At 47.0% G+C, this 16,187-nt stretch overlaps 1 protein-coding gene across 3 annotated transcripts in view; it reads left to right on the forward strand.

Moving 5' to 3' along the window:
• The window catches only part of Gan (gigaxonin), a 48,135-nt gene that overhangs the window by 16,896 nt on the left and 15,052 nt on the right, over positions 1–16,187 (forward strand). For 2 of the 3 annotated variants that reach the window (XM_028875714.2, XM_037206292.1), the window contains exons 2-4: positions 8,639–8,753; positions 12,177–12,527; positions 15,933–16,150. In XM_028875714.2, coding sequence (XP_028731547.1) covers positions 8,639–8,753; positions 12,177–12,527; positions 15,933–16,150 — 684 coding nt within the window. The remainder of the gene's footprint in view (positions 1–8,638; positions 8,754–12,176; positions 12,528–15,932; positions 16,151–16,187) is intronic. The other variant, XM_037206293.1, reaches the window with a different exon arrangement.

A 16,187-nucleotide genomic window follows, 5' to 3' on the forward strand; every position in this document is an offset into this window, starting at 1 on the left:
CATTCCCATGATTCCTGTGGTATCATGTGTGCTGCCTGCTACCTCTCTGTCCCCAAACTCCTGAAGACACTGTAGATGTTTCCATAGCTGTCCTGTTTGTGTATACACACACATACACACACACACACACACACACACACACGTGTAGTTTATGTGTGTGTGTACATATGTGCACATGCTTCTGGAGGCCAGAGGTCAATGTCATGTGCAATCCACCCTACCTTTTCAGATAGTATTTCTCCATCTATATCTACTCCCACAAGGCTCGGGGACCATTGCGGAAGAGGGGGCAGAAAGAGTGTAAGCCAGAGGATTTCGAGAAGTGCTATGGAGTGCTGTCTTCTGGACTAAACAGACTGATGCACTCATGAAGTCACAGCAGCTGTGGTGACCTGCACAAGACCAAGCCTGTCAATAATACCAGAGGCTTTACCCAAGTTGAAGAGCTACTGGCAATTGTTTGCTTGGGGAAGAGGAGTCATGTCTATCAGGGATGTGGCCCCTGTTTGGTTGCCTGTGCTCATGCATGTAGCACTCATTGGACTCAGTGGGTTACTGTTTTTTTAGAAAGGCCATGAAGGTGGGAAGAACATGTATTGTGGGGTCTAAAGAGATGTGAGGGTGGATTCCATCAAGATACGTTGTACAAGATTGGAGAGATGTCTCTGCTGTTGAGAGCATGAACTACTACTTGTCCAGAGTACCCAGGTTTGGTTTCCAGCACTCATCTGGCCACTCACAACCATCTCCAGTTCTAGGAAATCCTGCACCCTCTTCTGGTCTCCATGGGCAGCAGGCAGGCAAAACACCAATACACATAAGTAAATTTTTTTAAAACTACATTGTATATGTATATGGCATTGTCAAAGAATAAATTAAAAGTGTTAGTTTTGTTGCTGCTGCTGTTGTTGTTTTTTTAAGACAAAGTCTCTCAGCCCCACCCATTAGTAGGTTGGCCATCCATTGAACTTCAGAAATCTGCCTGTTTCCACCAGGCTCCCAGATGCATGACCACACATGGCCTCTTAGAGGTGCTGAGGATCCAGACTCAGGTTCTCATGCTTCCCGGTCTACACTTTACCAACAGCCCTTTCCCCAACTCCCGGTTAAGTTGTAATACATGCTGCAATCCCAGTCTCCAGAAAACATGGCCTCCCAATTCCATTTTCCTTCAAGTCACATGACTCTCAAAGACAAACATTTATCTTGCGTGGCATCAGAGCACAGCCTGTGCCACAGCCTGGGGAGAGTGTCAGAGGAGGTGGGACCTCAGCTGTGGCAGGAGCTGCTTCTGAACCTCCTCGACAGGATCCAGTGGTCCTCTTCATCCTCCTCAGGACAGTACCTGAGCTGAGGCCTGGCCTCTAGAAGCCTTTTAGAGTCTCTCTTGCATTTTCAGTTCAGGTTTCCCAGCAGGCCACTAGTGAGGGTGAGCATGGGACATGGAAGCATGGAAAGATTAGGTCCAACTTGCTAACTCACAAATACAAATTTCCGTCTCACCCAGCCTTACAGTGCAGCTCCCATGTGAGGGCACCAGCCCAGCTGATAGTGAGTGTTTGGACGTTAGACTTCACAGTGTGTCTGGCCTTCTGGCACGTGGTGGTGAGTGCTCTCAACTGCTCTGCTGGCCACTCATGTCCTGTCCAAACAGCTGTGCTCATCTTATTTCCGCCACTGGTTCTGCGGGGTTCAAATCCATTAGTTCCCACTCTGGTTGTGTGCTTAATGTCAAGTTCTTATGTGTCAAGTACCATGAATAGTGGTGTGGGGTAGGGTAGTGTGTTAGGTAATTTCCCTGTTGCTGGCAAAGCGGCTGAAGGAAAGAGAGATTTACATGGGCTCATGGTTTGAAGTTATAGTCAGTCATGGCAGAGGAGGCATCATAGGGTGGTGGGAGCTTGAGGCAGCTGCTTACATGTCATCCACAGTCACGAAACAGAGATGAACGCTGGTGCTCAGCTCACTTTCTCAATTTATCCAGTCCAGGACCCCAGACCGTGGAATAGTGCCACCCAGAATTAGGGTCTTCCGACCTCAATTAACCCAATCTAGATGATCCCTCACAGGCATTCCTGGGGGCAAACCTAATCTAAATAATTTTAGATCCTGTGGAGTTGGCTGTATTGACATCACAGACCAGATGCAAGCAGTCTGTTTTCATGGCAGGTGATGTGAAGCAGATACAGTTCATTAGGAGATGATCAGTGCTGTAAAGAAAATCAAAGCATTGTGGGGGAAGAACCAGATCATGCAGGTGTGGGGGAGAGGCCCAAGAAGCATTCCAGGCAGCAGGAACAGGCCAGATGAGCCAGGGGATGGCTTACACTTACTGTGTAATCTGAGGCTTACCTAGTTGGTCTAGGATGAGACCCAGATATCTGATTGTCTATAGCAGCTCTCTAGAAGGTTCCGGGAAGTCAGCCCAGAGAAATACTAGTAAAGTCATTCAAAGTATGAGTCATTCCAGGATCTGTATGAGGGAAATTTTTGAAAGTAAATAAGCACCATAGTTCTTGGGTAAAAAGGTGAATGGATGGAAGAGAATCAGTGTGAAGGGGCAGCACAGACTGTTGGGACATCACCCTTTAAAACACATCTGGCAGCTGCAGAGACAGTACAGTGGTTAAGAGCACTTGCTGCTCTTACTTGGAATCTGAATTCAGTTCCCAACACCCATGTCTAGTGCCTTACAGCCACCTGTAAGTCCAGTTCCAGGGGACCCAATACCCTCTTCGGTGCCTGACCTATATGTACATGCACTTCCCCACACACAGGTGCACACACGTAAGTGTTTTATAAAAATGACATTCAGAGTCCAGTAGCCTGGTGCAGTTTCTTTCCCTCCTCCTCTTTAATGTTGCATGAGCAGCCCCCCAGACTTCCTGTTGCTCCTTTTGAGCCCCTTCTTGTGGCTTGGCTACAGAAAGCATGCTAAGACCCCCTGGTTCGCCTAGATGTGGTGGGCCTGTGCTTGAAGCTTGCTTGGGTCTCTAGCTCCCAGTGCACAGCCCCCTCTTGCATAGGCCTCCCTCTGAGAGCTCTGTCACTCCTGGGACCTCAGCATGATGCTTTGCTTCTGCATCTGTGGAGGAGCTGTGAGGCTAGCTGCTGTGTTCCTCCTGGAGACGGTGTTATCAAAGGTCTGTCAGAGGGTACCATCTGTTGATTGATAAGTTAGCAGCAATGATACTGGCTCAAGTGTTAACTAGGAAAGATCTTTGAAAAAAAAAATTACAGCCTTTAGGGACTGGGGAGGTGACTCAGCGGTTAAGAGTGTGTAGTGCTGTTCCAGAGGACCTGAGTTGGTTCCCAGCTCCCAAGTCAGGCAGCTCACAATCTAACTCCAGTTCCAGGGAATCTAGTGCCCTCTTCTGGCATCTGTGGGCACTGCACTCATGTGCACAAAGCTATGCTCAGACACAACTTTAAAAAAATTTTTTTAGCTGGACCATATGTCTTAAGGCAGTTGTAAGCTCAGGACAGAATTGAGAGGAAGATACAGAGAATGCTGGATCTTCCTTGAGCTCGCATATGCACAGTCCCCCTGCCCAGTACCCTCACATCCCCACTAGAATGATGTTTCTGTTATATCTTACGAACCTGCCTTGACACTGCATGGTAACCCAGACCATGGCTCACACTGGGCTCCATCTGGTGGGAGTGTATTTTGTGAGTTTGCACAAATGTGTCAATACACATGTTTGCCAGTACAGTGTCACACACAGGACTTTCACTGCCCTAAACCATTTGGGAACTTACAAAAACAGAAAAAGGAGTGTGTGGGGAGTGTCACCTGTTAAATAAATTCCCCATCAAATAAATGGCTAGCCTTGGGTAAAAAGTGCTGGCACAGACTGTCTCTGAGCTCCTCAGACGCCTGCTTAATAGCCGCAGAGTTCTAGGGGACACAGATCATCTCAACCATGTGAATCATGCCCTGAATCACCCTAAATAGCAATGCCCTGACTCCTTGGACAGTACGTTCCCTTGTATTCTGCCTGAAGAGGTGAATGTCTGCATCAGCAGAGAAGAAAAGCCCTTTAGAGCTACTGCTTGGCACTGTCCATTGACACTGTCCCCCTTCCATAGCTCTTTTATGTGGGTCTTGCCTTCATGTATGTATGTGCACCACATGTGTGCAGAGGTCAGAAGAGGACTTCAGAGCAAATTATTAGAAAGTCCTGTCTGTATGACTGATTCTCCCTCAGCTCTGTTGCACCTGGAATCATCAGGTAGTGGTCTGTTTTGTGGCCGCACATCAACTGTTTAACAGCAGCTCACAGTTCAGAATGTTTTACAAATAATTGTTGAGTATTGTGTTGGTTACACTTCAATTGCTGTGATAAAATACCCAAGAAAATCAACTTAGTAGGAAGGTCTGCCTGAGCCCCTATTTTTAGGCCTTGGTGGCTTGGACCGGTTGCTTTAAGTCTGCTGAGGCTGCATGTCAAGAAGAAACGCTCGTAAGAGCAAAGCCGAAGAAAGACTCCCTCTCCAAAGCCATCAATCCGAGCTCACAAATGGTTCAGCTACCCACGAGGCCAGAGCCCTCATGATCCAGTCACCTCCCAAAGGCATGGGAGACTGAGTACAGTGGAGACTGTCCCTTCAACACATGAGTTTTAGGGGGACAGTCAAGAGCATCATTTTCTCTTCCCAAACCTGCTGAGTTTCCTGGTAGGGTTACAGTGATAGGAAGAAGTCTTGCTCGGGCCTGGGACTCAGCAGAGGCGCTGGGATGTGACTCAGTTGACAGGGTGTCTGCCTAGCGTGCACCAAGCCCTGGGTGGCCGCCCCACCTAAGTCAGGTAGGTGGAGTGATGCACACGTAGGATTCCAGCACTCAGCAAGTGGAGGCAGGAGGATCAGAAGTGGATTGTTGTCTTTGTGTTTGAGGCCAGCTAGAAATACATGAGACCCTGCCACGGGGAGGGGGGACACACACACATGTGCACAGGCACACATACACATAGGCACACACCAGAACTTGAACTTGATTGTGTCTGTCACAGTGAAGGGAACATTTCTGTGTGTCCTGGTGAGGGTCGGGGCTGCCTGTCCCAGGAGGAGGCTCTGTGAATGTGGCTGTGGAGCAGCTGCCCTGGGAACTGGTCTCTGAGGAGGGAGCAATCGGGTCTGCTCAGCTGGTGCTGCAGATAGAGGACAGGAGGACAGGAGGACAGGAGGACAGGTGACTTTACACCGTAGTTACTGTTGGTTTTGTTCCTTAACCTCCAGATGTGTAGAGCACACAATTCAGTTGTCATGGGTTCTGGAAATGACCGATTGTTAAAAAGCCTGAAGTGGCATAGCTCACATTCCAGCTGTCAATTTTCTCCCTTTTAGCCATCTGTGTCCCACCACCTGTTGGGAGAACATGACACAGTTTAAAATGGATCCCCTCTTGTTGGGAAAACATGTAACAGTAGAGTTATTTTAAAATAGGTTGTAAAAGGAGGGACAGTGGTTTGTGGGGGGCCAGTAGCCCAGTTCTCTCGCCCTGCTGTGTCTGCTGCACACAGCACAGCCAAGCCTTGCTGGGACATTACATTAAGGTGAGGAAAATTCCCCCCAGCTAAGCAGGTTTTTAATAGCCCTGTGCTCATCCAGCTAGGAGAGAGAAACAACACAGTAATTTGAAAAAGAAAGTTTGGGGGGTTGCTTTAGTTTTTGTTGTTGTTGTTGTTTTGGTTTGGGTTTTAAGGCTTATTTACTTTTATAAGTACCTATAAGTACCTATTTATACGTGAGTACCTTGCCTTCATGTATGTATGTACACAGTATGTGTGCCTTGTACCCAAGGAAACCAGAAGAAGATATCGGATCCCCTAAAATAGGAGTTAATAGATCAGATTGTTCTGAGCCACCATGTGGTGCTGGGAACTGACCAAGTCTTGCAAGAGAATTAAATGCTCTGGTTTGGTTTGGTTTGGTTTGGTTTTGTTTTTGTTGTTGTTTGTTGGGGGGGTGTTTTTACTTTTTTTTCCATTTTATTTATTTGGGGAGAGGTAGAATGGGTGAACGGGTGTGCCCCAGCACGTGTAGAGATTAGAAGACAATATGAAGAAGTCATTTCTGTCTGTCCACCAGATCATCAGGCTCCTTTATCTGCTGAGCTGTCTCCCTGGCCCTGAACAAAGAAAGTTTAATGTAAGAATTATTCACTGTAACAGGAGATCAGGGTAGCCATGGGTTGGCTAGTCAAAAAGGAAACTTTAAAATATAGAAGTAACAGATCCAAGCAGCAGCCACAGCCTCTGGCCGACCTTGTGTAAGGCATGCCTAAGGCTCACTGCAAGACAGAAAAGCCACACTGATGGAACTCGCTGGAAATTGGTTTTCTAAGGTGCCTAAGAAAGCTGCTCTGGGGAGGTGACTAAAGGTGGCCCCTGGATAGCCTGGCAAAGCAGGATCCAGAGGCCAGGAAAAACCTGCACCACAGGGGCTCCCAGGTGACACCCCAGAACCAGGAAGCACAGCTCTCCTGTCCTACAGTCTTGTTTCTACTTTTGTTGATTTGTTTCCACCTTCTCCTGAAAAGCTGACCATTACCCCAGTTGAGGGAAAAAACACTTGAAGAGACCCAGACGCACTTTCACAGAGCGGGCAAAGAGGGTGAATTGGGAGCTGAGTGGCAGTGCCACCAGCACAGTGACTCTGACAGATGTCGGTAGTCATGACATCCCAGGTGAAAGGTTGCTAGGAGACATGCTTGCACATGGTGCGCTTAGGGATTATTCATACCATCTCTTGCCTGAAGATTGCCTGAAGCTTCGTTTTTAGTACCAGGCATGCAGATAGACTCTACAGTGTCACAAGGGGAGGCCCAGAAAATCCTTAGCTCAGTAGAAACTGGAATCAGTAAGTAGTCAGGGATTTCCATGCCAGAGAGAAGAAAGTGTCCAAATACCTGCTTTCTATGTACTTGGGAGACATACCTGCCTTCCATCTTCCTGAAGATCACCTGTCCTGGTACCTGGCTGTGACCCAGGGGTTGCTCGTCACAGTCACCCTTTGCTTCCTTCACTTTCCTGGGCTGAGGGGCAGGCAGTACACCAGCATGGTGCAGATCGTGTCTCTGTCAGGCAGTGTCTTCTTTCTGGGTTGACTACTTTGGTTGGTTGGGACATATTTCCCAACCGCATTCTCAGGAAGGTTGGTAAATTGTTGACTATATGTACCTGGAAATGCCTCTGTTCTATCCTGCAGTTTTGTCTTTTTTGAGACAGGGTTTCTCTGTGTAGCCCTAGCTGTCCTGGAACTCACTCTGTAGACCAGGCTGGCCTCCAACTCAGAGATTTGCCTGCCTCTGCCTCTCAAGTGCTGGGATTTGAAGTTTGTGCCACCACATCTGGCTTTTCCTCACATTTAGACAGTTTGGTTGGTTGTCAAAATCTTGCTTGGAAATTATTTTCCTTCAGAATTTTGAAGCTTTCTCTGGTATTACATCTTACTATTTGTAAAGTAGAAAGCCGTTCTGACCCCCATTCCTTCCCTTGTGGCCTGTTTTCCTTCTAGAGCTCATAAGAATCCATCCCCATTCCCAGCATTCTTGGATTGAGTCTGTCTTTTTACACTCATGAGTACTTACTAGGTATTTTTTCTTTGACTCCCAGGCAGTCCTATTCTTAAATGTTCAATTTAAGAATTAATCTTCCAATTTTCTTAATGTATCTCTCCTTTTTTTTTAACTTTTTCTTTTTTTTTTGAGATTTTATTTATTTTTCTTTTATGTGTATACATGTTTGTCTGAATGTATGTCTGTGTGTCACATGCATGCAGTACCCACAGAGACCAGAAGAGGGTTCCACTCTCCTGGGACTGGGGTTACAGATGGTATGAGATGCCATGTGGATGCTGGGAATCAAACCCAGGTCCTCTGAAAGAGCAGCCAGCCAGTGCTCTTAACCACTGAGCCCTCTCTCCAGCACCTTTGTTTGTTTGTTTGTTTTTGTTTTTCGAGACAGGGTTTCTCTGTGTAGCTTTGTGCCTTTCCTGGGACTCACTTGGTAGCCCAGGCTGGCCTCAAACTCACAGAGATCTGCCTGGCTCTGCCTCCCAAAATTTAATTTAATTTTATTTATTATGTATGCAGTGTTCTGCCTGCAGACTAGAAGAGGGCACCAGATCTCATTACAGATGGTTGTGAGCCACCATGTGGTTGCTGGGACTTGAACTCAGAACCTCTGGAAGAGCAGTCAGGCTCTTAACCTCTGAGCCATTTCTCCAGCTTTTTTTTTTTAAATTAAAGACAGTGTCTCATTGTGTATCACTGGCTTTCTGCTCTTGCAGAAGACCTCAGTTCGGTTTCTGGCACCCATATCAATTGTCTCAGAACAGCCCGGATCTCCAGCCCCAGATGATCTGATGCCTCTGGTCTCCATGAGCACCTGCATATGTGGACACACATACACACGCACATAATTAAAAATAAACCCTTAAAAATATTAAGTAACATGTATATACTAGAACCAATTTTTTTAGCTAAAGCTGTGTGTATTGATCTGAAGCTAAATTCCTTAAGTGGAGGTATACTTACTGCTCAGTACATGTTGTATTATAGTGTTTAGTGCATAAATACTTAGAGCTGTTTCTGTTGGTTCATAGAAATTTTACATTTTTTTCCCTTTCTTAGGACAAAGTTAAACTATAATCCTCCAAAAGATGACGGATCCACTTATAAGATTGAACTTGAAGGGATATCGGTAATGGTTATGAGAGAGATCCTGGATTACATCTTCAGTGGGCAGGTATGGTGAGACCCAGGGTCCAGACACAGCAAAGGCTTCCCAGCTTTCAGAGCGGTACTGTCACGTCATCTGCCATCAAGGGCATCTGTTGGCATCTTCCCGGCGATGGCCCCACATACGTGTTCTTCCAGACTCTGTCCCTAAAAAATCCCAGTTTATGCTTGTCTGAGTTCCACCCTCTAGGCTGAGAGTCGAGTGCACCCTTCACTGCTGACTCTTGATACCACATCTTGAATCTCACCTCACATGGCTTCCACCCTGTCAGAACCTTCTCTGTCTGCATGGAAACAGGAGCTTCTCTGGGGACTGGGACTTGTTCTGTAGAAACAGTTTCCTGTGGGTCATTGCCGTTGAAACCCACCCTTTAGTACTCGCTGGTGGTCCTGCGTTTCTCCCTCCCCCTGCCCTGTCTTCCTGCGTTCCCTCTCCTCTTTGTGCCGCATTGTTTCTGGAGATGTGATAATACCCAGGCACGAAGTGGTAAGCGACTAGACTGCTTTCTTTTCCTCTTTCTGTAACTGAAGTTCTAGCACAGGACTCTTAGGACGCTTAGCAGAGCTACAGAGACGGTACAGAGAGCTTGTTACTCGTCCACTCTCCAGCACCTGCAGCCGGTGGCTCACAACCATCTGGAACTCCAGCCCCAGGAGATCTTCTGGCCTCCGTGTGCAAACACACACACACACACACACACACACACACACACACACACACACACGTAAATAAAAATAAATTTAAAAAAAAAAAAAAAGCGTGCCTTTAATCCCAGCACTCAGGAAGCAGAGGCAGGCAGAGCTCTGAGTTCAAGGCCAGCCTAGTCTACAGAGGGAATTCCGGACAGCCAGGGCTACAGAGAAACACTGTCTTAACAAAACAAACAAAAACAAGAAAAGATTCTTTTGAGTCTCTGGTATATTGGCCAGAGAGCAGAGTAGTGTGTTACACATTTAGGTGTGTGAAAGTGTGTTCTGCCACATTTTCTCCAAGATCTTACACCTTGTCTTCTCCGTTGGACCCTTCTTCATCACTTCTGTTTCCCCACCTCCCCTTTTCTGAAAGATCTGTTTTTCCCAGTAGTTTTCTAAGTGTTTGGAGTGAATTGCTTGTCTTTTCTAAATGCATTTGTTCTATCCACACACTCGGGGATTCTAGTCCTGTTGAAGTGTGTGGTGTGATTTCATAGTATTAGGGAAACAGTTTAGGGGAAACTCTTTTCCCTAAGCACAAGGCAGTGGGTGTGCATGTGTGTGTGATGGTTAAAATGAACGAAGCTAGAGTCATTTTGGCATGGCCCTAAGATCCTAGAAGCACTCCACAACAGCAAGGAGCCGGGTATCTGACCAGCCAGGTCTGACTTGCAGGGTGAAGTCATTGCAGTTATGAGCGCAGAAGTGACAGCCACTGAGGGCATGCTCTGTGCAGGCGTCCACTGCAGCCCAGGGACTGTCTGTAGACTGGTCGCTAGAATTTGTCCCCGTTTTAACTTTAGAATCCAGGTGGCAACTCAACTCTGATAAACTTCCAAATTAGCTGTTTGGTTTATGAGATGTGATTTAGTGTTTCATCATGGGTTTGTATCTGCAGTTGTTTCCTGTCTTCTGACTAAATTTGACATTCTTGGGCTGAGGATGTGACTGGGTAGTAGAGCTCTTGCCTGGAATGCAGGAAGCCCTGGGTTCCATCCTGAGCAGTGCAAAAAAAAAAAAAAAGAAATAGAAATAGACGAGGAGGAGGAGGAGGGCTGGACAGATGGCCCGGTGGGTAAAGGCTCTGCTGCCAAAGCTGATAGCCTAGTTCATTCTGAAGAACCTACATGGTGGTCCTCTAACCTCCACAGGTATCCTAACATGTACGCACCCACCCATGCAGAGATATAAAGTACACACGCACTGTCTTAGGGTTATTACTGCTGTGATGAAACACCATGACCAAAGCAACTTGGAGAGGAAAGGGTTTATTTGACCTATACTTCTACATTACAGTTCATCAATGAAGGAATTCAGGACAGGAACTCACACCCGGCAGGATCCTGGAGGCAGGAGTTGATGCAGAGGCACAGAGGGGTGCCACTTACTGGCTTGCTCTCCATGCCTTGCTCAGCCTCCTTTCTTACAGAACCCAGGACCACCAGCCCAGGGATGGCACCGCCCACAATGGGCTGGATCCTCCCCCATCAATCACTAAGAAAATGTCCTGCAGGCTTGCTTGTGACCTGATCTTATGGAAGAATTTTCTCAGCTGAGGCTGCCTCCTCTCTGGTGACTCTAGTTTGTATCAAGTTGACATAAAACAAGCCAGCACACATACAGACAAACAAAAAACCCAAACAACAACAACAACAAAAGATATAAAAAGAAGAAAAAGTTAGTAATGTCCCCAGCACGGGAAATTTCCCTCACTTAGTATATTACTTCCCACAGTTTGGTGCTCAGTTTCTAGGGCAATTGGTAATAACACTTATCTAAATCTGTATAGAATGGGGTAAAATGTTTCGTGCTGGACCCCGAGCTCTCATTTCCGAAGCTGCAAAGCGCAAAGCCTCCGGGAGCTTGGTTGTGGTGTGGCATTGCCTTACCGTTGCACGGAGAAGTGTGAGGCAGGGAGAGAGAGAGAAGCATCAGTGAGGACACTGGAGAAAACTGGGCAGAGGTAGACTCGAGTGAGGGAAACCTATCCATTAGGGATTTGTTCCAGAAGGTGGTTGGAGGCCCCTATGCTTTGGCATTGAGTACAGGCTGCCGAGGAGGTACAAAGCCACTGCTTTGGTGGCTTGCACCCGCTTGGCATAGCACTTGGCAGACAGGAACCTTGATGTATGTGGAGATAACTGTGATTTCCACTAACAGCAGTGCCTTTCCTCAACGCTCAGTCAGGTTTTTGTGTGAGTTGCAGATGTGAGCACACGGCAGGTTCCTCAACGGGAAGAGTGTGGGTCATGCTGGCTGGCACGGGAGGGAAGGCCCGGACAGGTGGGCAGGCTAAAAGTCACACGCATCTGCTGTGAGAGAAGGCAGGCCCCTTGATGCCTCAGACTCTTGAAAGATGTGCAGTATGGTGAACACTGCCAGGCGTCTTTGACCTACTACTTTGGGAATTTGAGGGCAACAGAAATGACTCAGTAGTTAGGAGTGCTTCCTACTCTTGCAGAGGACCTGAGTTCAGTTCCTGGCACCTCTGTTGGTATCTCACAACTACCTGTAACTCCAGCTCCAGTGGGATCCAATGCCTCTGACCTTCGGGTACCCACACTCGTGTGCACATACACATAATTAATAATAAGTCTTTGAAGATTAAAAAGAAAAAAATTTTAAAAAATAAAGATTAAAAAGAAAAAATTGGAAATTTCCTGTGCACCAGAACTAGGTTAGTGGTTTGGGTTTTATGTCTGCATTCAGATATAAAATGTTTATGGTACTCTTACAGATCAGGCTAAATGAAGATACGATCCAGGACGTTGTCCAGGCAGCCGACCTGCTGCTGCTGACGGACCTGAAAACCTTGTGCTGTGAGTTCTTGGAGGGCTGCATTGCCGCAGAGAACTGCATCGGCATCCGCGACTTTGCACTGCACTATTGCCTGCACCACGTGCACTACCTGGCCACGGAGTACCTGGAGACCCACTTCCGAGACGTCAGCAACACAGAGGAGTTCCTGGAGCTGAGTCCGCAGAAGCTCAAAGAAGTGATCTCCCTTGAGAAGCTGAACGTTGGCAATGAAAGATACGTGTTCGAGGCAGTGATTCGGTGGATAGCACATGACACAGAGATGAGAAAGGTACCTGCCACTCAGGACATGGCCTCGGGTTCCCTTTTCATGAATGCGTTTGTTTACTTTGTGCGATGGGAGGGGTGTGTGTGAAGGCGGAGGCCAACCATCGATGATGTCGCTTAGGAACACTAGCCAGCTCTTTGAGTCTCTCCTTAACTTGGAGCTCACCAATGCGGATGGACTGGCTAGCCAGCAAGCCCAGAGATCCTCTGCTTCTGCCTGCCCAGCCCTGGGATCCAGCTGTGGTGCACATCACCACGCCCAGCGTTTTTCCATGGATTCTGGAGCTGGGGCTCAGGTCATCACACTTGGAGAGCGAGCACTTCGCTAACTGAGCCAGCCCTTCGTTTATTTTATCACAAATCATAGCAGTTTTGTCTTCTTCATCTTGAAAGACTCACCAAGCTGTGAATTAAAGGATATCTAGAAAACATCTTCCGTCTAGTGCTAAAGCTGTCAGACTGTTAGCCGTCATCTAACTGAGATCCTCTGCTCTTCCCAGGTGCTGGCAATCCCAGGTCCTCAGGTGCCCAAGGCCTAGGTACTGGACAGACCCAAATGCTCACACTCGCAGCCCTGAGAGCCAGGGGTCTGTTTGTCCAGGCTAGTCAGTTAGACTTGTGGCTCAGATGCTCAGGGTGGAGGCTGATTGCTTTGGGCTTTAATTACCAGTGGTCCTGGCCTTTGACAGCCTTTAGAATCCTAGCTTCTAGCAGCAGTTGGCAGCAGGGTTCCTTCCTGCAGCTGTTACAGCTTCTGAGGGCCTCAGGGGTTGACTCAGCTCTTACAGAGGTGAGCTAACGTTATGGTTGTCAGGCCTAGGATCTCTGAGAGCCTTGGATTTTAACAGAAATAAATCGTAGCCCTCTACATATATGTGACAGTTGTGTACCTTGATCTCTTTGTGAGACTCCTAACAATTGGAGCAGGGGCTGTCCCTAATGCTTTGGCTGGCTCTTGGGAACCTATTCCTCATTCTGGGTCACTTTGCCCAGCCTGAATACACGGGGAAATGCTTAGTCTTACCACAACTTGATGTGCCATGCTTTGTTGACACCCATGGGACGCCTGCCTTTTTCTGAACAGAAACAGGAGTAGATTTGGGGGGAGAGGGGGCTTCAATTGGGATGTGAAATTAATTAATTAATTAATTTTTAGAAAAGAAAGAAATAAATTGTAATTAAAGTTAAACAGGGCAGGAGGAGGGAAGAGAGGGGGATCTGTGATTGGTATGTAAAATAAATTAAAAAATTATTAATAAAGAAAAAAAGTTAAACAGGGAAATCAGGCATTGCATACCTTTAATCCCAGCACTCAGGAGGCAGAAGCAGGTGGATCTCTTTGCATTCAAGGTCAGCCTGGTCTACAGAGTAAGCTCCAGGACAACTGGAGCTATATGAGATTCTGTCTAAAAAGTAATAAATGAACAAATAACAACAAAAACCGAATGGAGACGGTCCGGGAGTGACGGCTGGGGAGAGTCTTCGAGAGCATCAGCCTTTAGGTCCCCGTTGGGATCCAACAGGAATAGAGCTTGTTTTCACTTCTTCTCTCTCTCCAGTTACCTGTTTCAAATAAGAAATGTATTGGGTTGGTTTCAGAGAGTAGATTTTGGGATGCAGGATTACACTGTTCTTTGTCCTTGGCAATGACTGACTCAGTTCTTAGTGATTATCTCATAGTTGTTAAATTTTGTAAGCCTGTGAGGGTGTACACTCAGAAACCACGCTTATGGTCTTAGCTGCAGTCAGGCATCCTCGTGTCCTGCTCCATGTTAGGTAGTTGAGGAAGGGAAAGACTCACAGGCCACTAGGAGACACTGCTCAGGGTCTTCTTGCTCAGGGTGCTCAGGGTGACCATTCCCTGAGCATGGAAAAGTATGTTCTGAGTTATTCAAGGGTGTCACCTTTACCCACTGGATGGTTGAGATCAAGTCTCTGGCCAGAATCACCCAGAGCATGCCCAAGTGTTGGAGATGGCCCCTGAGACCCAAAATACCCAAAGCTATAAGATAGTTTTGAACCGTGATCATTGCAGGAATTATTACACAATTCTGGGGATATTTTTTTTCTTACCTTTGGCTTTGCTGATTTTCTTACAATATTAACGCTGACCTGTTTCCAAGTTTACCATACTGTACTCACTACTTCGATACTTCCGTGAGTGTGGCTTAGTCACAGTCCGTCCAGACAGTGAGATAAAGCAATGTGACCACTTTCACTCAGATAACCCACTGCCATGGGACCCTTCGGTGTGTGGAAGGCTTTTGGAACTTTGCGATACGAATGAATTTTATTTTGGTTTTTTTGGGTTTTTTTTGTTTTTTGTTTTTTGTTTTTTTTTTTTTTTTTTTTTTTTTTTGTAATTAAACCTTAATTTCCAGAGACTGTGGACAACAAGAAAAATTAAAAAGGAGAGCAAAGCAGAGTGTCACACACCTGTAATCCCAGGGCTTGGAGGCAGGAGGATGGTGGGTTTGAGGTTAACCTAGATTACATAACAAGACCCTGTCTCAAAAGAAAGAAGGGGCCTGGAGAGATGACTGATCAGTGAAGAATGCTTGCTGCTCGTACAGAGGACCAGAGTTGGGTTCTCAGCATGCACATCAGCCAGATGGCTCACAGCCATCTGTAACTCCAGCTCCAGTAGCTCTGACGCCCCTTCTGTGCTCTGTACACATAATTAAAAGTAAAAAAAATTACTGTTTTATTTTAAAAGGGAGAGCTGGAGAAATGGCTCAGTAGTTATGAACATTTGCTGCTTTTCCAGAGGACCTGAGCTGAGTTCTTAGCACCCACATTGGGCAGCTCACATCAGCCAGTAATTCCCGCTCCAGAGAATTGGATGTCCTCTTCTGGCCCACAGGAGCCTGCACACACACACACACACACACACACACACACACACACACACAAAATATTTGGGACTGAAAAGTTGGCCCAGCAGTTAAGAGCACTTGTTGCAAAGGACCCAAGTTTGATTCCCAGCCACACATGGAGGCTTACCAACTCTTCAAGCACCAGCGTGTGTGTGGTACACAGACATACATGCAGGCAAAACACTTGTACACATAAAATAATAAAAATAAAATAAAATTAAGTCTTTTTTTTTGGTTTTTCGAGACAGGGTTTCTCTGTGTAGCTTTACGCCTTTCCTGGAGCTCACTTGGTAGCCCAGGCTGGCCTCGAACTCACAGAGATCTGCCTGCCTCTGCCTCCCGAGTGCTGGGATTAAAGGCGTGCGCCACCACCGCCAGGCCGTCTTTTTTTTAAAAAAGAAGAAAAGCAGAAGAGGAGGCTGGTGTACATATTCAGGCAGTGATGTGAGCAGCCACCATCTACTGAGAGTCAGGAAATGTGTTTCAGAAGACCTGTGTCATCCCTCTCCTGTCCCTTCTCCTCCCTTCTGCAGGTCCACATGAAGGATGTCATGTCAGCACTGTGGGTTTCGGGGCTGGACTCCAGCTACCTGCGGGAGCAGATGCTGAATGAGCCCTTGGTACGAGAGATCGTCAAAGAGTGCAGCAACATCCCTCTGAGCCAGCCGCAGCAGGGGGAGGCCATGCTTGCCAGCTTCAAGCCCAGAGGCTACTCAGAGTGCATAGTGACCATTGGAGGGGAGGAGAGAGTGTGAGTGTGGAGGGCCTTGGGAGAGGGGTATGTTTTA

The sequence above is a fragment of the Peromyscus leucopus genome, chromosome 5, assembly GCF_004664715.2.
Source record: "Peromyscus leucopus breed LL Stock chromosome 5, UCI_PerLeu_2.1, whole genome shotgun sequence".
NCBI classification, from domain to species: Eukaryota; Metazoa; Chordata; class Mammalia; order Rodentia; family Cricetidae; genus Peromyscus; species Peromyscus leucopus.